The 23,775-nt window shown below is 45.5% G+C and overlaps 1 protein-coding gene across 1 annotated transcript in view; it reads right to left on the reverse strand.

The window, feature by feature from the left end:
- The window catches only part of GABBR2 (gamma-aminobutyric acid type B receptor subunit 2), a 989,086-nt gene that overhangs the window by 39,887 nt on the left and 925,424 nt on the right, over window positions 1–23,775 (reverse strand). Inside the window, exon 14 of the mRNA XM_090039096.1 lies at window positions 20,005–20,115. Within this exon, the coding sequence (XP_089895222.1) occupies window positions 20,005–20,115 (111 nt within the window). The remainder of the gene's footprint in view (window positions 1–20,004; window positions 20,116–23,775) is intronic.

Consider the following 23,775-nt stretch of genomic DNA (forward strand, 5'->3'; position numbering starts at 1 on the left):
GCATATCTACCCTGGGCTCTCACAATATAAATCCAGCGATTTCAGATTGGAATCTATAGCATGCAAAAATTCTGACCTGGTGTGGTCTTTCAGGGCATGTCCCCACAAGCACACGTGTGGTTTGCGGTGCCTCAAAGCCATCTGAGGAACTACAAACCTTACACGGTGCGTGTGCAACTATGTGCCACTGCTAATTCACAGTGCAGCAGGGGTTTTTTGACACTGGGAGATCCTGGTGTGACCTCAGAGTTCTTGTCAACAGAAATTATTTTTGCAGTCAAGAAATGAGTGAAACTTAAGAGTTGGCATTTTCTAGAGTACTTTGAATCTAACAAGGGATACCTTCAGACTAATGATGGGACCCTCTTCTAAACCACTGTTTTGGATAATAGTTGAAATCAATGCAATGTCTATCTCTGGGCTCTTAAACCCTATAATCATTGAACCTAGAGAGACTATGAGAGGCTTGCTATAAAAACTGAAAAATAAGAAAAGGAAAACCTTTGTTTGAACATATGAAGTCAAAAGATTTACACTGCTGTGACTGAAAGGAAAATTTGGTCCATGATGAGAAATTCACTGTAAGCTACTAGAGGACAACAGGACTACACAGCACAGGCTTATAAGGTTTAACACAAACTTGATTTTCTTTTTTGATTGAATTACAGATCAATGAATGACAGAAATTGAAGAGGGGGACTGTAGCTGAGTGTCTCAAAATGTTGTTTATCAAGACTGTACTTGCCAAATCATTTCAAATGTCCCTTTTTTAAGAATACCATCACATAAAAGTGAGAACTGCCTACAGACTCACAGAATGTAATGATAAATTGCAGAGTGTTCAGCTGTAGAGTGAATACTGTGATGCTTCAAGTACTGATGTTAAGTACAAAATTATTTAATGTCACTCTCAATGATTTGGAGGAGGAAGTACAGAAAACTTCTTTCTCAGGTGGCAGTTTCTCTTCCCCAGCATGCCTACAGATCTTCTGCGGAGAGAATGATTCCCCTCTTATGGATGGGTTGGAGGCAGATGGAGCTATTATTTTCAGTTAGCCTGAGGATAGGGAGCCTGCCAAGCAACTTCCATAATTTCAGAATAACATCAGTGTAATAATCCTAATATCTTGTGTGCAAATAGAGCAGAATTCTTTTCACTCTGCGGGTGATGAAAGGGCAACTTGAGACTAATTCTGAGTTTCCTGAATAAAGTGTAAGAGTGCTTCTGTTACCCCATATGGGCATGCAAGCGCCCCCATTATAGACATAAGACCTGTGACAATAATGTGCTGATTTCTTTCAGATCACAAAATAATGATTTTTCTAACTACTTGCCCCTCCATCTCAGTCACAAAACTGAGGGTACTGTGCCCATACTGAGGCATGACACATCTGATCTGTCCCCACTAACCCCCAAACATGAATAGATGTAGCCACCTTGGTGCTGTGCTCAAGTAGAAAGAGGTCCTGCCTTTTTGGAAGAGAGATTACTCCTGCATATACCATTCTGCACAAATATGTTATACTGCTTTTGGTTTGGGAGGTAGTGTGGATGCAGCAGACACACTGCACTTCTGTCTGGCATTTTCTGGGGTTGTGCTGAGGTGTCATAGAGGTACGTCTTAAGCTAGAGACAGAGGGTGCCTATACACACACTCCAACATGTTCTAATTAGAACATTTTTGGAGCAGATTCAATTAATTTAGTCTGCTCTGTGTCCTAATTAGAACACTCTAGTATCACCACAGGGGTACATGGATAAGCCCCCATGCGTTTAAAAATGGCCACTAGCATACATTAACTAGAGCACGTTGAATAAGCTTTAGTTAAAGAATCCTGCAACCATTTTTAAACATGTGGGGGCTTAATACACATGTTGCTGCAGTGTTTTAATCAAAGAAGCTCTCCAGAAACTGCTCCAATTAAAATGCCTCCCCCACCCCCAAGCACATGTATAGGCAGCCAGAAATTATACATAAACTAGTATAAGTGATTGGAAACCAGTTCAAATCTGTAACACAACAGAAGTTCAGTGTACGTAAACCACTTTCAAAATGGCCAAAACCAATTTAAGATAACCTGGATAGATTTTAATATCAGACTTAACTAATTTACGTTAAATCAGTTTATTGAATTTCTGTCCCAGATCTCTTCCAGGTTCAAGTTAACTGTCAGTCCCCCAGCATCCCAGGGTGCTTTTGCACTTCTCCTGCAAGCCTCCCTCAGAGGGTGGTTGGGTTAGCTGTGGCCCAAGTTATCTGCTCCAGCCAAGTAGGGAGGCACCTCCTGGCTTCTGGCCTGGGCCACTGCAGGCATGTGTCTGCATTTTTGGAATTAAAACTGAATGTCTGTTCACTTGCTTATTGGTTCAATCTATGCATCTTAGATTAACCAGTACACAAATGCATGGACCCCGGGAAACAATCAAGAAGAATTGCAAGCCCTTGCACAGTCACAGAACTATGATGTTATTGGAATAACAGAGACTTGGTGGGATAGCTGACATCACTGGAACACTGTCATGGATGGGTACAAACTGTTCAGGTAGGACAGGCAGAGGAGAAGAGGAGGAGGAGTTACATTTTATGTAAAAGAGCCATATGATTCCTCAGAGTTCCTGTATGAAACTGGAGATAGGCTTCTTGAGACTCTCTGGGTTAGGGTCAGAGGGGACAGCAACAAGGGTGATGTAATGGTGGGGGTCTGTTAAAGACCACCAGACTAGAAGGAAATGGTAGATGAGGCTTTCTTCAAACAGTTAGTGGAAGGTTACTGATAATAGGCCCTGGTTCTCATGGGGGACTTCAATCATCCTGATATCTGCTGGGAGAGCAATACAGCAGTGTACAGGCAATCCAGGAAGTTTTTGGGGAGTATTGGAGACAATTTCTTGGTGCAAGTGCTGGAGTGGCCAGTTAGGGGTGGTGCTCTTCTTGACCTGTTGCTCACAAACAGGGAAGAATTGGTGGTGAATGTAGTAGTGGATGGCAACTTGGGCAGCAGGGACCATGAGATGATTGAGTTCAGAATCCTGAGGAAGGAAAGGATGGAGAGTAGCAGAGTAAGGATCCTGGACTTCAGAAAAGCAGGCTTTGACTCACTCAGGGAACTAATGGTTAGGATCCCCTGGGAAGCCTGTCTGAGGGAGAGAGGAGTCCAGGATAGTGGGGTATACTTTAAAGAAGCCTTACTGAGAGTGCAGGAACAAACCATCCCAATGCGCAGGAAGACTAGCAAGTATGGCAGAAGACTAGCTTGGCTTACCAGGGAACTCTTCAGTAAACTAAATGATAGAAAGGAAACTTATAAGAAGTGGGAACTTGGATTAATAACTAGGGAAGAATATAAACATTGTTCAGGCATGAAGGGATGAAGTTAGGAAGGTCAAAGCGCAACTGGAGTTGCAGCTATCAAGGGATGTGATGGGTAACAAGAAGGGTTTCTACAAGTACGTCGGTAGCAAGAGGAGGATCAGGGAAACTGTGGGTCCGTTACTGAATGGGGGAGGCAACCTTGTGACAGAGGATGTAGAAAAGACTGAAGTGCTCAATGCCTTTTTTGCCTCAGTCTTCACAGGCAAGGTCAGCTCCCACACTACTGCATCAGGAAACACATTTTGGGGAGGTGAGAAGCCAACAGCGGCAAAAGAACAGGTTCAGGGCTATTTGGTACAAATCCATGGGGCTGGATGGGATGCACCCAAGGGTGCTAAGGGAGTTGGCTGATGTGATTGCAGAACCACTGGCCATCATCTCTGAAAAGGCATGGTGATCAAGAGGTCTCGGATGACTGGAAAAAGGCAAAAGTGCCCATATTTAAGACAGGCAAAAAGAGGATCCAGAGAACTACAGACCAGTCAGCCTTACCTCAGTCCCTGGAAAAATCATGGAGAAGATTCTCAAGCAATCAATTTCTAAGTACTTGGAGGAGAAGAAGGTGATTATGAACAGTCAGCATTGATTCATCAAGGGCAAGTCATGCCTGACCAACCTGACTGCCTTCTATGATGAGAAGACTGGTTCTGTGGATGCAGGGAGACTGGTGGATGTGGTTTACCTTGATTTTAACAAGGCTTTTGATATGGTCTCCCACAACATTCTCACAGGCAAGCTAAGGAAGTACAGGCTGGATGAATGGACTGTAAAGGGGGATACAAAACTGGCTGCAGCACTGGGCTCAGACGGTAGTAATCAATGGCTCAAGGTCTAGTTGACACCCAGTATCAAGTGGAGTGCCTCAGGGACTGGTCCTGGGACTCATTTTGTTCAATGTCTTAATCAATGACCTGGCAGATGACATAGTGTGCCCCTCAGCAAGTTTGCATATGACACCAAGCTGGGGGGAGTAGTAGATATGCTGCAGGGTAGGGCTAGGATTCAGAGTGACCTAGGCAAATTGGAGGATTGGGCTAAGAGGAATCTCATGAGGTTCAACAAGGACAAGTGAGAAGAGCTTGACCAGGAATTCTTAGGTCAGCTCACAGAGGTAGTGAAGGCTAAAGATGTGGTAGTCATGGGGGACCTGAACTTCCCGGACATCTGCTGGGAGGAGCAGTCAGCCAGGTCTGACTGCTCACGTAGTTTCTTAGAGTGCAGCACCTCCATCTAACCCAGGAGGTGCAGAGCCCCACCAGGGGGGACGCCTTGTTGGACCTAGTGCTGGCCACGGGTGATGACCTGGTGAGGGGGCTGCGAGCGCTCGACCACCTGGGCGACAGCGACCATCGCCTGCTGGAATTCACCATCTAGCGCAAGGTGGCAAAGGCATGCAGTAAGGCAGCAGCCCTAGATTTCAGGAGGGCAAACTTCAATGAGCTAAGGAGGATAGTTGGTAGTTGGGGAAGCACTGAGGTCCCAGAGGGGAGGGGAGCCAGATGTCCAAGGAGAGTGGTCGCTCCTTAAGGAGGCGATCCTCCAAGCCCAAAGGAAGGTAATCCCAACGAGGATCAAAGGGAGCAGGAGAGCACACAAGCCTCCATGGCTCACCAAAAGCATCCGGGAATGTCTCCTTGCTAAAAAGGAGGCGTACACCCAATGGAAAGAAGGGGTCATCACCAGGGATGACTATTCTGCAGTCGCTCGGGGATGTAGGGGGGCAGTTAGGAAGGCCAAGCAGAGATGGAATTAGGACTAGCTTCTCAGATTAAGGACAAAAAGAAGGTCCCGGGTAATGTGGGGCCCTTGCAGGACGCGTTGGGAAATTTGGTCGTCACACCAGATGACAAAGCTAACATGTTTAACAATTTCTTTGCCTCCGTCTTCCTAAGTAGGGACCAGAACAGCCACCTCCCTGCTGGGCCCCCCTTGGGCCCCGGGGGAGGCACACCTGGGCCAAAGGTTAGCGAGGAACTAGTTAGGGAGCTTCTGGAGGGGCTGGACGTAGTCAAGTCAGCCGGCCCGGACGATCTCCACCCTAGAGTTCTAAAAGAATTGGCCGAGGTCATTGCAGGACCCCTGGCACAGCTTTACGAGCACTCGTCGTGCTCTGGTGTGGTGCTAGAGGACTGGAAGAGGGCCAACGTGGTTCCCATCTTCAAAAAAGGGAGGAAGGAGGACCCAGGAAACTATAGGCCCGTTAGTCTTACCTCGATCCTAGGCAAGCTGTTTGAGAAAATTATGCTGGCACACATCCATGAGGGGCCAGCAGGGGACTGCATGCTTAGGGTCAACCAACACGGGTTCATCAGTGGCAGGTCCTGTCAGACCAACCTGGTGGCTTTCTATGATCAGATCACCAAATCATTAGATGCAGGGGTAGCAGTGGACATAGTCTTCCTGGACTTCCGGAAGGCTTTCGACACTGTCTCTCACCCCGTTCTCAATAAGAAACTGGGGGACTGTGGTGTCGACACCCACACAGTCAATTGGGTCGCCAACTGGCTGGAGGGCCGCACCCAGAGGGTGGTAGTGGATGGGTCCTTCTCAACCTGGAAGGACGTGGGCAGTGGGGTCTCCCAGGGCTCGGTCCTCAGGCCTGCACTGTTCAGCATCTTCATCAGCTATTTGGACAAGGGGGTAAAAAGCACCCCGTTCAAATTTGCTGATGACACTAAGATGTGGGGGGACGTGGGCACACTGGAAGGAAGCATCAGGCTACAATCAGACCTAGACAGGTTACAAGGGTGGGCAGACGAGAATAGGATGGGATTCAACACAGACAAGTGCAGGGTGATGCACCTGGGGAGGAACAACCGGCACCATACCTACAGGTTGCGGAACTCCCCTCTTTTGTAAGCACGGTGGTGGAAAAGGATCTTGGAGTCATAATTGACTCCAAGATAAACATGAGCCAGCAGTGTGGGGAGGCAGTCAGGAAGGGCAACCGCACCTTGTCATGCATCCACAGATGCACCTCGAGCAGGTCCAAAGAGGTGATCCTCCCCCTCTATGTGGCACTGGTCAGGCCGCAGTTGGAGTACTGCGTCCAGTTCTGGGCGTTGCACTTCAGGAGGGACATGGACAGCATGGAGAGGGTCCAGAGGGGGCCACTTGCATGATCAGGGGACAGCAGGGCAGGCCCTATGACAAGAGGCTATGGGACCTAAACCTGTGCAGCCTCCAAAAGAGAAGGTTGAGGGGGGATCTAGTGGCCTGTTATAAACTAGTCGGGGGGGGATCAGCAGGCACTGGGGGAGTCACTATTCCCCTGTGCACTGCCAGGTGTGACCAGGAATAATGGTCACAAGCTGGCAGAGGGCAGGTTTAGGTTAGATATCAGGAAGTGCTACTGCATGGTCAGGGCAGCTAGGATCTGGAACTAACTTCCAAGAGAAGTGGTGCTGGCTCCTACCCTAGGGGTTTTTTAAGAGGAGGCTAGATGAACATCTGGCTGGGGTCGTTTGACCCCAGTATTATTTCCTGCCACGACACGGGGTCGGACTAGATGATCTACTCAGGTCCCTTCCGACCCTAGAAACTATGAAAGTGCAAAGTCCTGCACTTAGGATGGAACAATCCCATGCACAAGTATAGGCTGGGTGCTGACTGCCTGGGCAGCAGCTCTGCAGAAAAGGGGTTACAGTGGAGAATAAGCTGAATATGAGCCATCAGTGTAGCCTTGTTGCCAAGAAGGCTAATGGCATACTGGGCTACATTAGTAGGTGTGTTGCCAGTAGGTCAAGCAGAGTGTTTATTCCCCTCTATTTAGCTTTGGTAAGGCCACATCTGGAGTGTTGTGTTCAGTTTTGGGCCCTCTACTACAGAAAAAATGTGGGCAAATTAGTGAGAGCCCAGCAGATGGCAACAAAAATGGAGAGGGGGTGGGGGGCTGGGACACATGACTTATGAGGACAGGCTGGGGGAACTGGGTGTATTTAGTCTAGAGAAAAGAAGACTGAGGGGAGATTTAATAGCCTTCAACTACCCAAAGGGAGATTCCAAGAAGATGGAGCTGGACTTCTCAGTGGTGGTAGATGACAGAACAAGAAGCAACAGTCTCAAGTTGCAGGTTAGATATTAGGAAGAATTTTCTCACTAGGAGCATAGCAAAGCACTGAAACAGGTTACCCAACGAGGTGGTGGAATCTCCATCCTTGGAGGTTTCCAAGATCCAGCTAGACAGAGCTTTGACTGGGATGATCTAACTGGGTGTGGTCCTGTTTTGAGCAAGGGGTTGGACTACATGACCTCCCTTTCAGCCCTAATTTTCTATGACTCTATAAGATTGAATCGATTCAGCCTCCAGCTTTTTGACTGTCCATACTTAGTCCTAAAGACAAGCTGTTTTTTTCTGGCTTCCGATCAGTCCTGATATTGGATTCTGGAGTCAGGACTTCATTCACAATTATTTGGTAATGTACAAGTCAAAAGTGTATCCAGCTGACATTGTCAGAGCAGTAGTGGATATACAGTTTTAAACAGAAGCATTCTGAATGTTTGGTAACTTCAAGGATTTATATCTACTGAAAATTAATATTATACAGCACATATTAAATAAATTAAATCCTATATGATAGATCTAAAATATATCAATGCTAAACATAATTGCATGGGTATGTTTCTAAGAAGGTCTCGTAAAAATCATCTCTTAAACCAGTACTATTTATTGTTTGCATCAAAAATGTGAAAGAAGAGCAACCTCACTGCTGATACATTTTACAGATGACACAAAGATTGGTGAGGGGTAAATAAGGATGAAAACACATCTCTCTATCACAGAGAGATCTTGTTTGTATGGTAAGCAGGGTAAATACACTTTAATATGGCCAAATGCAGGGCAATACATCTAGTAATTAAGAATTTAGGTTGTATGCTACAGAATGACATAGGCCATATGTAACAGGATCGCACGGCTAAACAAATCCAAACTGAAAAGAAAATGCGTATTAAAATCGACAGTGACAAGAATAAATCATTGGGTCGTCAAAGGATATGGTGGTTTCTCAAATCACTTGCAATGCTTAAATTGAGAACTGATATCTTCCTAAAAATATATAATCTAACCCAACCACAAATGATTGGGTTTTAGCCAGGAATTACAGGGCAAATGTGGCCTGCTATGTAGTAGGCCATATGAGAAGACAATAGAAGAGGACAGGAGTAGAACTTGTGAAACGTATCTCAGTTATCTCAGATATCTTCATCTCAGTTTGCCCATCTCTAAAAGCAGATATTGGTAATGATCTCTTAGGACTTGGGGATCCACACATAAAAATCTTTCTATAGCAGGTAAGCATTATTATTACTTTGGGCCTTAACATACATTGATCAGCACTTGTGCGATAGAAGTAGTACGTGACAGACAGTACAGAAGTCAAGCAGAAACGTTAGGGCTTTCAGGAGACTATTTTCTGAGACAAGAAATTATGCACTTGTTGTCAAAGCAATTAAGAAAATAATTTGGAACTCATTGGGTGCTCATTTGATTCTTTGTGCAAGTGTGGAGATAGGAATGATATTAAAGCAATGCTGTATGATTCTGATTATAAATCTATCTTTTTTCTTCCACAGGAACCATAAAAATGACACTAAATTTTAATGCAGGATTAATTGAGCATTATAATATTATAATATTAATAATGTTATAATTAATATTATAATATTATTATAATTAATATTAATTAATATTATAATATTAATATTAATAATATTAATTGAGCATTATATAATTATAATTGAGCGCCCTGACATTTATACTTGCAGGGCCAGATTTTATTCTACCTATTAGGCATCCAAGTAGACTTTGTTATGAAATACAAGTCTATTCCATCCTGCTCAAGTCCCTGAAAAATAGTTAATACAAAAGGTAAGTATTCTTCTTTTACACTGCTTTTCTGTGATTCAGTCTTAAGACCAAGATGATAGCATGCTACAGAAGTAGATGTATTAATGGACTTTATGGACTTCAACAGGGTGGAACAGAATCACACTTCAGCAGCTAAATCCATTTAGATACCAATAGGGGAAATAGATTTTGGCCTGCAGTATTTTTGTCTCTCTAATAAAAATACTAGGTCACAATTTTTAAGTGCTTTTATTTTAGTATTTTTAGTGCATTTAAACCATCATTTTTCCTTGGTTACGTAATAGAAGTTGTAAATGATTCTTTGTAGTATTTTGTAAGACTATCAGTTGAAAAATCTTCACTTGTAGCTATACATTATACTCAGAAAAACTTGGTTTTCCTAAAACTGAACTTGAAAATATGGGTTTGATTTATATGAAGGGTTGGCTTATAAATGACACAATACGGTATGCAGATCAAGGGGAATCAGTAGACTACTCAGGAGATGAATAAGAAGGCGCCTTGTGGGAGCCCCACACAATCTACATCTGATAACGTTATGGCTGATATCAGAGAAAGAAAATCTTACACCACCTGGACATGTATCGGTGTGCCTGTTGCAATGGACTCTGAGACCTAGTAATATCTAGCATTCCTTGGAATATGGAAAGCAGAGGTTCTAACCAGTCACATCGGTATCACTAATAATGAAAGGCTAGATCGAATGGAACTCAAGGTCACCTACATGGGCAGATCTAGAATTTTGAGAAGCAGGGTGCAGATGGTGTGGGGCATAAAGCATTTTCTCCAGTTAAAGAGAGACTAGAAAGTTTACTAGGAGTCCAATGCTATATTATTTAGTTTAAGATCAAAGCAAAACAAATACAATGTTATTGGAATGTTCACTAATTTACTAGATAATATGTTAAGCTTAAAAAACATAAACTGGTCAAAAATAGTCAAAAGATATTGTTTCATTAGATTTATTGTCATCGTGGTTAAATGCATGTCTGTTCCTCAAATTTGTAAAACAAAATCTAGTCTTCTTGAGTGTCTTGACAGTGCCTTCTGTTCTTCACTGTCAGTCATTTCTACATCTAAGTTAATATAACTACATGTTAGTTAAAGTTTTTAGCTACAGTTAAAAACTAGGGGCTGTGCAAAGCTTTGGGTGCTGATTTGATTTGGAGGAGATTTGGCCTGATTCACTGGTTGAATCTCCAAATCCAGATCGAATCAGGAGAGCAATTAAATGGTCCGAATCGATTCGAAGCTCTCTGAATTGATTTGGAAAAGATTCAGAGAGCCAGACCCAGACTCCATGCTGGCAAGCAGGGGACAGGGGAGGGGAGGCTGGAGGAGGGGACAGGGGACCATGGGGGGGACCCCTGCCAGGCTCCATCCCCTGCCTGTTCCCTCACACCCCTCTGAGTGCCCCCTCATCCCTGCCTACTCCCCCAGATCCCCCATGGCTGCTCTGCCTGCCTGCCCCAGCTGCTGCCCTTTAAAAAAAAAAAAAAAAAAGCCCCCAGTCACTGGCTGCTGCCTGGCGGCCGGGGCGATTCCCGCTGCCCCCCACTGCATGGGAGGATCTGCCATGAGCCCCCTGAACCCTACCCATTCCACCAGCCCTGCCCCCATGGCTGCCCTGCCCACCCCAGATCCAACCCTTTAAGAACTCCCCCCCACAAATCCCTGGCCTCACAGGATCCTGCAGCGGCCTCGGGGCTTCAGGAGCCTTGTGGCAGAGCCCCAACCATGCAGTGCAGGGCAGTGGGAGACAGCAGGGAATGCCCCCCCCCCCCCCCCGGCCAGGCAGGGAGCTGGTGAGTCTGCGGGTTTTTTGTTTTGTTTTTTTTAAGGGCTGGAGCTGTGGTGGGCAAGGCATCCATGGGAGGGTTGGGGGGTGGACAGGGGTCACAGGGCTTGTGACAGAGCCCCCCATGTGGTGTGGGGCAGTGTGGATCACCCCCTGCCTGGCAGCACCTGGTGAGTGGGGCCTTTTTTTTGCCCCCCCAAACAGCCAGAAGCTGGGGTGGGTTGGGCAGGGGCAGCCATTGAGAGCGGGCAGGGAATGGAGCCGGTGTGATTCGGAGATTCATATTGAATTACTGTCCCCTGAATCAGCTGAATCCAAATCAGAAGCATATACTAGCCACTTCACACAGGCCTACTAAAAACAACGAAGAAGACGACAGACATTACCAGGAATAGCTACCAGATAGCAAAATTGCAATTTGAATAGTGAAACATCAATGTCATTAAAAAGGAGCAAGGATCATTAACACCTGTGAAATGAAGAGTCAGGAATCTGGCAGATTATAATAAGCCATGAAGTCACTTGATTCCCTCAGTGGTGCCTGAATAGAAAGCCACTGCCCTCCCACACCTAGCAGTTGGTTTTAAGGTTTGGGTTGATCAAAGTAATCAAAGAGGGGATACATTTTCCCCTCCCCCTCCCCTCATGCCCCCAGAGCCATCCATGGTCACCTGACTCACATAGAAAAGCATAAAAATAAGGATTTACTCTTCTCAAACTGTGTGGGTGGGACAATAAATAAGGGATGGTTAAATGGCACACTCAAGAGCAGGTCAGGGAGGCTACAGTGCAGTGATATAAGCAAAAAGGGTTATGTAGGAAATTTACAGTCATAATCAGGGGGCGGTGTTCATTTAACTAACTCAGTATATCTGTATCATATATAAGCACAGCCATAAATAATGACAGCTCTCATAAAGTAGATATAACTCTATGCAGACCCATAGTTCCAAAACTGTAATATATAGAGTCATAGACAATTAGGATTGAAAGGGACTTCAGGAGGTCATCAAGTCCAACCCGGTACTCAAAGCAGGACCATCCTCAACTAGATCATCCCAGCCAAGGTTTTGTCTACCTTGGTCTTAAAAATCTCTAAAGATGGAGATTTCTACAGCCTCTCTGGGTAGCCTGTTCAGTCAGTCCACAGCCTGTACAGGTGAACGGGATTGTTCTGTCCTAAGCGCAGGACTTTGCACTTGTCCTTACTGATGAGTAGTCATTTTTTAAAACCTATGGGTGCTTAAAGTAGCACCCATAATTCAGGCACAGCAATCTCAATAATGCCAACTGTTGCAAACCCATCCCGAGTCTGCTCTGTGCCCTGTTGCCTTTGCTCTGGGAGCTCAGCCACACAATGCCAGTTTGCTTCCTGCCACCGGGCGGGCAGGTGATGCACCACGTAGCCAGCACACCCTGTGTCCCCTGCCCACCTGGTGGGCAGCAATGGCATCATGCAGTTGAGCTCCTGGGGCAGAGGCAGCAGGGAGCCATGAGCCCACAGTGGGCAGCCAGCCTCTACCCCATGGGGGGGGCACATGCTCCCCATGCCTCTTCTGGGGGTACACATTGCTGTGGGAAGCCATGCCGCCCCCGAGCCACTGGAGGACCTGCCCTGGCCCCAAGTCCCCATTCACCCCAGCCCCTGCTCCTGCCCCACTCCCTCCCTCATTGTGGGGACCTCAATCTGCCCCCCTGCCTCTTCCCTCCCCCCCACCCCTTCCTCTCCACTTACAACTGGGTGCTGTCTGTGTCTCTGTGTGTCTGTCTACGTGTCTGCTCCTCACTCCCAAGCCACAGCCCCCCCCCAGGCCTGCTGCCTCTCACTTCCGACCCGCAGTACCCCACATCCTGCGAGGATGTGTGAAGACCCTCGCTCTCCTGGCTCCAAACCCCATGCACACACCCACAACCCCCCCAACACCTTCACAAATAATGCCTCCCCCACTTCAAAAATGGCATCTCATGATTTACATGCTAATCTCTCGATTTTTTTTAATAGTTCACCTTATGATTTTTGTCACAGTGGGGTTCGCAGTACTGCAATCTGCTGTCTCCATGTGCACTACTTTCCTGATGCTTAAAGAAATGTTTGTGGTATTCTAAGATCTCTGCAAATCCACAAAGACATCAGGCAAGGATAAAGTTGGGAAGTGCAGTTTGCCATCTTGCTATTATTCTGAGTCTGAACTATGAACTGAAGCCCATGCTGGTGAAATGTCCATGTTGTCACCAAGGTCCTTTAGCAATTGTAACTATTCATGCCCCATTGTACACTTATGAAGAACTGCAGATGAAAATCTTTTGTTCTTGCTTCCTTTTGTCTACAGTATGTTGGCAATTTGCAAATCCTAGCAACTAGCAGCTAAATGGATTTGTCTTTCCCTTATTCAAGGTTTTGCTGCTTTGTAAAAATCTGCATTTTTGGTGGTGGTGTTCATAATTATCAATGTACTCATGCTAGCATTTTCAAGTATAAACTTCTGATTTGGGGGGGACGTAGGTTTTTGTATTCTCAGACAAGAAGTTACTTAAATATTTTTGGTAAGGGTGTGTGAAGTGGGCAGTATTTAATTCAGATTCATCCTGATACAGGGGACAATGATTCAATTAATTGATTCAGATCGCTGTCCTGATTTGATTAGGCCAAATCTGAATCTGAAGATTCAATTCTGATTTGGCAAATCAGTCACAGACATAGCTTTATATGTTTTTTCTATGTACCTCAAGGTACCAGGCACGGCTCATGAATGCCGAGATGGTGGGGCAGATGGAGCATCCCACCGGAGCACGGGGGGGCGGGGGGGTCCCCTGCTTGCTTGGCGGTAGACCCAGACGTGGACTGGAAGTACTTCTGGTCCACTTCTGGGTCCACCAACGATTGTGCGGGGTATGAGCCCCTCATGTCCCCCTGGCTTGGCAATCAATCAGCCATGGGGGGACCCCAGGTGCCCCCCAGACTCAGGAGGCACCAGTCGCTGAGCTGGCAGGGTGGGGGGTTCTTCTGGAAGTACTTCTGGTCCAGTTGCAGGTATGCTGCCAAGCATGTGGGGGACTCCCCTGTGCCCCCATGGGACGCTCCATTTGCCCCACCATCTCAGCATTCTTGAGGTACATAGAAAAAACATATAAAGCTACGTCTATGGTCAAATCTCTCCGAATTGATTCGCAGGCTTCTGATTTGGAGAGATTAATGGGTCTCCTGATTCGGTTTGGATTTGGAAATACGGCTGCCAAATTAGGCTGAATCTCCTCCAAATTGAAATCAGCGACAGAAGATTTGCACAGCCCTAATTTTTGGTGCAAGTAAATCAATGAGGGCTGACAGATGTGCAGGCCCCTGCTCGAACTCATGCTGCATCACAGAAAGTGTGATGAGTTAGAGTGACCCCCTCCCCTCCCCCAATTCAACAGATGTTTGGTGTTGTGCTGGTGGGGAGGGTGGAATTGAGCCAAATCAGGGAAGGAGCTTGCCTGCAGCTGCTCTCCTTTACCCTCCCCCACCGGCTCTGGTGTTGTCTGCAGGAAGGGAGGGGGGAGAAGGGATGGGAAAAGAGCTGTGGGCTGGGGTTTCCCCTGTCAAAGCTGGAGGGAGAGAGGGCTGGGGGGAACATGATGTAGGGGGCTCCAATCCATCCCCCTAGCTCAGGCTGTGCAAACCCCAGACTACAGCTCCCTCCCCATCCCGTCTCTCCACTCCCTTTCTACAGCTAGCACTGGGGGTGGGGCTGGGCTGCATCATCTCAGCTCTGATTGCACACAGGGATTGACAAAAGTTCCCTAAGGAGATCTACTTTGGATCACATTTATCTGATCCCTCAATAGTTGAGGGTTAATTTGTCACATGATCGGCTACTTTTAAAGAGTGCTGCAGTCATACATGTGTCATGGCATGGCTATAGAGCATTTTCAGGGGGCTGTTCACATGACAAATGTCACTTCTGTTGGTGCCCAATAGGTCATTTCAACTAGAGCCAACCTTGACTATTGTATTGATAGTTACATACTCATCCATGCCAGCTGTTCTTGTGAATTGTGTGAAATAATTTAAACAATTTTTTATCTTGCTGCTGATTGCTGAGGTTTGTATCTCAGAAATCTTTACAATATTTTTCACAAGGATCAAAGTGGTTTCTGTTATCTGTATCTAGTGTCAGAGCAGCTGCCTTGCATACAGAAAATGAAACACCTGGGATTAAGAGTTGAAAAATATAAGTGCCTGTGGACCTCCTACATCTGACTATTCAAAAACAACCTATGTTAATGACAAAGGAGCACCATAATAGCTAGACGTGTGACTAGTAAAAAGGAATCTTCTTTTCTAGCAGCAAGGAATAAGAGCAAGGTAATTCACTCATGGTTCGAAAACACAACATAGGTAGCTGTAATCAATAATACTGCATTTGTGAACTGCAGCGAATTCTTTTACATAGCCATTGTATAATTTATTTGCCAAGAAATGAGAGAGAGAACCTGAATATTACCCCATATCTCTAAGTGACCCTTATAATGGATGTTTAGTTGCAGTTGCAACTATATATATATATATATATATACACTGCAACAGTTTTTTCTCTGTTACAGATTCTGACAAAAGGTTGGTTACACACAATTCATCAGGCTTGGCACTATCCAAAGTCTTGTTCCTTTAGGCTAGGGACAGAAGTTACACAAACTGTTTTAAGTGATCAGAAACTGGTTTAAACCTGTAAAAGAACAGATTTTCAGTGCACATAAACCAGTTTGAAAATGTCTGAAACTGGTTTGAGATAAAACCTGGTTGAATGTAGTACCAGACTTAATTGATTTGGCTCAAACCGGTTTATGCAATGTCTGTCCCAGACCCTTTGCTGGTTCAAGCTAAAAATCAGACACCCACAGCATCCTGGCATGCACTCTGGGGTGGGAGGGGCTCTCTACTCCACAGCGGGCCTGGCCCCTCCCCTCTGCTCTCTGGCTGGAGCTTGGCACAGACTTGCAGGCACAGCAGGGTCTGCCTGGCTTCCCCGTGTCCCCCTTCCCCACTACTTCCCACTCACTGCTTAAGCAGAGATCCCTTCCTCCTCTCTCCCACAGCAGGGACTGTAGCCAGCTTGTGGTCTGCTAGCTAATGCTGTGTAAGGCAGACAGGGCACTCTCCACTTAGGGCTTTTTGGAGGTCATCAACACCTCAGATAGTCATGTCCCTGCATTTCTTCCTTTGGAAAAGGCAGACAAGGTTCTCTGGGTAAATCTGATATCTGTTATTAGACCAACTAAATAGCTGGAAACATTTTTCTTAGCAAGCTTTTGGGTTTAAAAACCCCTTCATCAGGCTGAGGAAGCATTTGCAGTTTGCGTGCGCGCTCTTCCTGGATGGAATGAATAGTAAAGAAGCCAGAGGCTGGTATGCATTTTCCTTTGGAAAAGCTGTTTAAGAAGAGCTTGTAATGAGCAAGGCTGTTAAATGCTTATAACATAGCTGATAAATGTTCTATCAGGGTTGGGGGGGGGGGCCCTCCCTAACCACAGTGTCCTGCTGGGGCCTCGCCCTGCCCCCCTCAGCTCAGTCCTCTGTAAGAGAAGGGAGGGCTGCTCTAGCACCCCCCCCCCCAGCTTCTAGCCTGAGCCACTGCAGGCATGTGTCTGCATTTCTGGGATGTCTGTCTGCTTACAAAACTGATTTAGCCTAGCCAGGTTAGACTAAGCTGCAAAGATTGATCAATTCCTAGCCTTAAAAATTTCACAAATGTGACAATGCACTGTGAATAGGCCCATTAAAGAATGCATACAGTTAGCAGAGTAGTTTAGGGTGCCAAACTTATGTGGCCTTACAAATCAGGGGAGGGGTCCCAAAGCAGTCTATGGGCTGGATGAATGGCATGGGCCTGATGAGGCCCCTGGACCTTCCTCTCTCTCCCAGCCCTCATGTAGGCCTCTGGTGCCTGCTCTGCTTGTTCTGGGAGATGCATAGGTGTTTATAGAAAGAATTTATTTTCACCAGCCTAAATTGTATATTTAGAGCATACCGATTATGATGAAGTATGTGAGTATATTTGAAATTTATTGTTAATTGTCTTAATTTTCTCCATCTCACAGAGGATGTTGCTCGTGGATGAATGCATTAGTTTTCAGCAGTCAATAGATCACATACATGGAAGTTTGCTCAGCAGCAAAATAGTGTTTGTGATGTGAAAAAGAGAGTTAGCAACATTCTCAGTAGCCAAACAATCAGCTTGATACAAATCTGTAACTCTTAATTGTCACTAGCATGGTTTTTAATTAAATAATACAGGCATCCCTCATTTTATTGCGCTTCGCTTTATTGCGCTTCACAGATATTGCGGTTTTTTACAAATTGAAGGTTTGTGGCAACCCTGCCTCGAACAAGTCTATCGGCGCCATTTTTCCAACAGCATTTGCTCGCTTCGCATTTTTTAGCAATAAAGTATTTTTTAATTAAGGTATGTACATTGTTTTTTTAGACATAATGCTATTGCACACTTAATAGACTACAGTATAGTGTAAACATAACTTTTATATGCACTGGGAAACCAAAGAATTCGTGTGACTCGCTTTATTGCGATATTCGCTTTATTGCGGTGGTCTGGAACCGAACCCACAATATCTCCGAGGTATGCCTGTATTGGAATTCTGATTTGATTGTGCAAAAACTGACAGTAGAAAAAAGTATCAGTGATTATCCAAGCAACCCCATTGCTCATCATTTACAGTCAAAGAATGAAGTATGAACAAGGGTACACCATCAGAATCCAGAGGGGGGAATAAACCCTTTTCATTTTACTGGGCATATCAGACATTCCGGCCTGTTTTTAAGTGGCGTCCTGTTTTGTGTGAGGTGTTTCCTGTTTCTGTAATAAAAAGTTATGAGACCTTCTATTGAAAACATTCTTGAAAAATTATATCTATAAAAAGTTAAATAAAATGGGTGAATTTTGAACTCTTCAACATTTTTTCATGAATTTTATATTTCAATGTTCTAAATGAATTTAGACAAGACTTTTGACATGGTCACTCTTATTAACATAATTATAGAGAAACATTATAAAACCGCTAATGATGACCTATTACCTACGAAAAAGTGCAGTGCACAATTCAAAATGTCTTCAGCTGGATGCTAGGCCTTAATAGGTTTGGTCTGTGGTGTCTTTGGAAATGGAGACTAAATATAAAGAAGGTTATGGTCCTTTTAACCAATTGTCTGTAAAACTCTGTTATAAAACCAAATATGTAAAGAGGGCAAAATCTGCCCACATATCAATAATGAGAGTTTCTTTATAGTAGCATCAAACTGAGAAGGCATCAGAGGTATTTTATATACATATACATATGTGTGTGTGTGTGTGTGTGTGTGTGTTACCCTGAAGTGTAATAGTTTTGTTTTTATAGTTGTGCACTGATGCAGTTAGGAACTGTGTGTTAGGGCTGTGCAAAGCTTTGGTTCCTGATTTGATTCAGTGGAGATTTGGCCCAATTCAGCGTTTGACTCTCTGAAGCGAGTCAGAGGACCCTTTAATCTCTCTAAATTGAATCGGAACCCTCTGAATCAATTCAGAAAGATTTGGAGATTTGGACATACAGACAGCTTTAAATGTTTTTTCTACATACCTCTAGGTAGCAGGGGTTCATGAGTGCTGCGATGCTGGGGCACAAGGAGCATCCCACAGAAGCACGGGCAGCAGACCTGGAAGTGGACCAGAAGCACTTCCAGTCCACTTCTGGGTCTGCTGGGAAGCACGCAGGGGGGCAGGCCCCTGTTTCCCCTCCCCCCTCTCCCTCTGGCTCAGCAAGTGGTGCCTCCTGCGTCTTCGGGGACACCCGGGGTCCCCCCCGTGGTTGACTGCTGAGCTAGGGGAGCAGCGGGGGGGGGGGGGGGGGGGGGGAGAGGGGGGAGGGCTGCAGGCTCCCCAGCAGATCCAGAAAATGGATCAGAATTACTTCTGCTCCACTTCTTGGTTTGCTGCTGGGCCTGTGGAGGATCCCCCTGCACTCCTGTGGGATGCTTCATGTGCCCCAGCATCACAATATTCACAAGCCTCACTGGTACCTCGAGGTATATAGAAAAGACTTTTAAAGCTGTGTCTATGTCTCAATTGCTGACTCTCTGGATCAGCATTGAATCATCAGATTTGGATTCGGCTGAATTGAATCAGGGACAGTGATCCAAATCAATTAATTGAATCACTGTCCCTGATTTGGGCTGAATCCAAATCTGAATCAAGTAGGGCTTGCTTCGCACACCCCTAGTGTGTATATAATGTGTTGCATATTTATCAACCCAAAAAAAAAACAACACAGCTGGTGCCCCTTCAATTCTTTCACTTATTTTTTAGCAGTAATTAGTTATCCAGTGTAGTTAGGTCCTGGTCAATTTTCTTTAACATGGAAGGTGCTATTCATACAGATTCATAGCATTCAGAAAGAACCCCCCCCCCCAACAGATTGAATTTTCATAAGTGCCTACAGTCTGACTCCCCCAAGTAATTTAGGCACTGTGATGCTCAGTTTTGCACAATCTAGGGTTTAAACACCTGGCCCTCATGGTGGAATAGCCCTGGGTGGACACCAAAGTCCCTGTATAATCCATGAGGAAGGTTGGGTTCCTTTAGCCAAGAACAAATACTAAAGGTAGGGTTGTGGCTTACATTATATTAGGCTGGTTTTTTTTTAAACAAGAATTTAGCACTCACAATCCCATTCACTGGTAGCTGAATTCTTTGGTTTCCATTGCACTCATTGAATTAAATGCTAACTATTATATTTAATGGAGTCCTAACTCACTGAACATTGTTTCACATCTATGTATTAGCATTTACTGGTAATTAACTTTAAAATAGGTCCAATTATTCCAGTGAAAAAAGACTTATTCCAGTGACTTACTGCCATTCAAACATAACACAAACATAAGTCAGTGTATTTTTAGCAACCAAACACTTGAACTATGAAGGAAAAGCAATACATACCATAAGCAGTCCCTTGTAGGCATAGACAATGCCAAGCCAAATGGTCATGTGTGTGTTTTCACAGTGTTCCAAGATTGGTCGGATGGAAATATCTCTGCCTGCAGGGTCCGGCTAAAGAGGGCAAAAGAAGTAGAGTGAAATTTCTGAATTCAGACTTTACAGGTACAGTACTTGCCTCAGAAGCTACTTCATCCTGTTCCCCTTGTTTGTGGATATGCATGTACCAGTACAAGAAAAGAGCCAACTTCAAAGAGACTTTTGAAAGCGTGGTTCCTGCAGGTTGCATGCTTAGTAAACCTAGCAAGGAGTAGGACTTAGAGAAGTGTAGCAGGAAGAATCTCTGCCAGAATGATTCCCTGCTAGCACAAAATAGGAAGTAGAAATTGGTAGTATGTTCAAAGACTCTCCTCTTTTAATACTGTCAATTCTACTCATCTGCTGTATTTTTAGATATATGGGAGGGCATTCCATGTAACTGAAGGGAAAGGAAATCAATTGGGCCTTTGTGCTTAGGACAGCTAATTTGGTACAAAGCAATGGCCGTAGCTTGAATTTGCACTCAGGAAAATGTGTGAACTTAAAATCATACTTCCATGCACCCTGTGTTCTTGTCAGTGACACATGGCAGAGTATGCAATGAGACACACTGCAGCATGTTCTAGGCTCTAGACACATAGTTATGAGCCCTATTAAATGCCACTACCATGGGTGGACCTAGGATTTTGAGAATGGGGGGTGGGGCAGATGGTGTGACACATCCTCCTATACAACACGACACATTTTTCTCCAGTTAAAAACAAACTAGATGCTTTACTAATATGCAAGGGACTAGCACTATATTATTCAGTTTAAAGTTCAAAGCCAAAACAAATACAGCTATTGGAATATGCACTAATGTGCTAGTTTAAATCTAGTTTAAAAAAAAACTACAACAAATTAGGCTACAAGTAGTCGAAAGAGTCAAAATCTAGTGCGTCATTAGCCCTTTCGTTATTACAGCTATCATACTTCTCTTATTCAGATTCGTGAAACAAAATTTAGCTTTCTTGAGCATTTTGACAGTGCCTCCAATAACTTCACTGTTAGTCATTTCTACACCCGAGTTAATATTACCATACTTGTGTTAAGGTTTTTAGCTAAATCTAAAAACAGTCGGCAGGGCTGTGAAATAAAGAAGACAGACACTACTAAGAAAGGCCAACAGATAACAAAATTGTAGAAAAAAGGATAGTTTGAATAATGGAACATCAGGACCATTAAAAAGGAGACAGGGTCATTAACACCTGTAAAGTGGAGAGAGACAGCAGGAATCAGGGAGATGACAGTGACCCATGAAGTCCATTTACTCTCTCAGTACTGCCCAAATAGAAATTCTGCTGCCCACTTCCAGGCAGCTGGTTTTGAAGTTTAGATGGAGCAAGAATCATAGGGGAGTGCATTGCACCCTCCCCCTTCCCTGCCCCACTGATCATCCCTGGCCACTGCATTATGGAAACTGCAACAAGAGCTCATGACAGGTGTCAGGAAGTGGGGCCTAGGAGTGGCCGTGATCTCTCTCTAGTGCCCCCTGCTGTGCCGAATAGGCGATCCAGCACCCTCTTACTCGCCCGCCACGTCTTGTTGTTATATGGTTCTAGAAGGGAGGCTGCCTCTTATTGCCCTGGACACTGTGCTATGCTTATACTGTCCCCTGTTCTGTAGGGAGTGACCTGGTGCACCCCAGCCTTATGGGCTATGCGTGCCTCCAACCTCCCCTGTAGCATGCCCCAAGCCTCGCTGATGTACTGGATGTTGTCTGGTCAATTTCCTTCCTGCGCCCTAACTGGCGCCCTGGGCTTGTCACGCAACCAGTGCCCTGACTGGCGCCCCTAGGCTTGTCACGCAACCAGCGCCCCTCTGCTTTCTGCACCCTGACTGGCGGCCCTGGGCTTGTCACTCAACCAGCGCCCTGACTGGTGCCCCTACTTGTTAGCCCTGTGGGGCCTACTCAATATGTCTGCCCCTCTTAGGCCTGCTCAATATGCTTGCCCCTCCCTGGGGCTCCTCTGCATACAGACGGTGTCCCCCTGGGCCCGGTCTCTTGGCGCACTTGCCCTCCCTGGGCTTTCTGACCACGCAGTCGCCCTCACTGGGCTCGTCTTTATAACGGCACCTCACCCTGGGTTTCGATTCACGTATGCCTCCTGGGTCTTAACATGAGCACCCTCCGGGCATCTGACTGGTGCCCACACTAGTGCTCTTACACAATTGGGGCTCAGGTGGCCTTAGCCGTGCCTGGCCCCTCCAAAATCATCTGTTCCCCTTCTCAGGATTGCGGCAGTGCACCCCTAAACTATGGTGTCCTGCTGGCACCGGGGCCTCCACCACTGTGGAGCCCTACTGAGCTTTCCCAATACTATCCCTCTGGGTCAGGACACCCCCAAAGTGCAGCACCCTGTCCAGCACTGGGAGCACCCCACTTTACTGGGGAGCTCCTAATGGGGCCTCCTCCACCCCTACAGCCTCACCCGGTCCTCTGGTATAACCAGAACTAAACAGAACCATAAACCAATCGGCTGTAACACAACAATAAGTCTCCTGGCTATAACATATAATCTAGGCCCACCTGGCTTTCCTGCCAAACCTTCCAGTCAGGGTTCTCTCACCCCACACCACAGTGCAGTGCAGCCACTCAGGTGCTCTGCTTGACTCAGCTGCAGGGCTCTGACTCCTCAGGCTGCCAGAGAGGAACTGCCAACCAGGCATCAGCCTGGGCTGTTTATAAAGGCCAAGCCCAGCCCCCTCCTTGTCAGCTGACCTGCTGTGGTTGCTGTGGTGACCAACACCTGTTCTGTCATCATAGTCACAGGGCACCAGAGAGTCCCTGTGACAACAGGCTATAACGTTCTGAAGCAGGTTCCTCTAGAGACCAAGTGAAAATCTCTGCAAAAGCTAATGCTGCTAGAAGCCTCATAGCTTTCTATATATTGTGCAGACAATGCAAGAGGACAAGACAATAGACTTGATCAGCCTTGCTTGGATGAGGAACAGTTATCATTTATGCTGAAATTTCTGTCATAGGTTATGTGTAGTGGGGGCATGTGCCCCCCCCCGAGATTGGCCATCGCTGAAGCTGCCACCAGTGGCTGTGCCTGTGGGCGGTCCCTGCTTGCCACTGCTACGCCCCCGCCACAAACACTGCTGCCACCACCTGCAGGTGGTTGTCATGCCCCCCAGCCTCCGGGGTTATGTGTTGTTCATGCTTTCCATGTTCTGTGTTTTGCAAAACTGGTCAACAGAAATCACAAACAAATACTGCCCCAGTGCATTGGTTTTAATGAGAAGTTATATGTCTTCCACTACTTTTAAAAGGCGCTTACTGTACAGGGGCATATGTTGCATTTACAAATCTTAATTTGCAAATTAGGTTATTGACTCTAATTGATTATTTATTTCAATTTAAGCAGACTATATCTTTCAGTTTATTCAAAGCTGTCAACTCCTATCCTGTTTTTCTCTTTAGAATTTCCTGAAATATTGGTACAAATGTTCAAAGCAATTTACTATTTCTAATTTAAAATGTCAGCTTCTAATTTAAATGACAACATGGGCTTAATGTTTACAAGTATATGTGTTTCCTTTTGCAGATAGCTACATAGAGAAAAGCTCTGGTGGAAAAGAATGAATTCTGATTTTCATCTGAGTTAGGGAGTACCAGATAGCTTCTTGCTCAAATGTAGAAGTGCATTATACATGGAAGAGCTTCAAAGAAAAAATGACCCGCTTTATTAA

This window comes from Crocodylus siamensis, chromosome 3, assembly GCF_052110815.1.
Source record: "Crocodylus siamensis isolate JL-2025a chromosome 3, ASM5211081v1, whole genome shotgun sequence".
NCBI lineage: Eukaryota > Metazoa > Chordata > Crocodylia > Crocodylidae > Crocodylus > Crocodylus siamensis.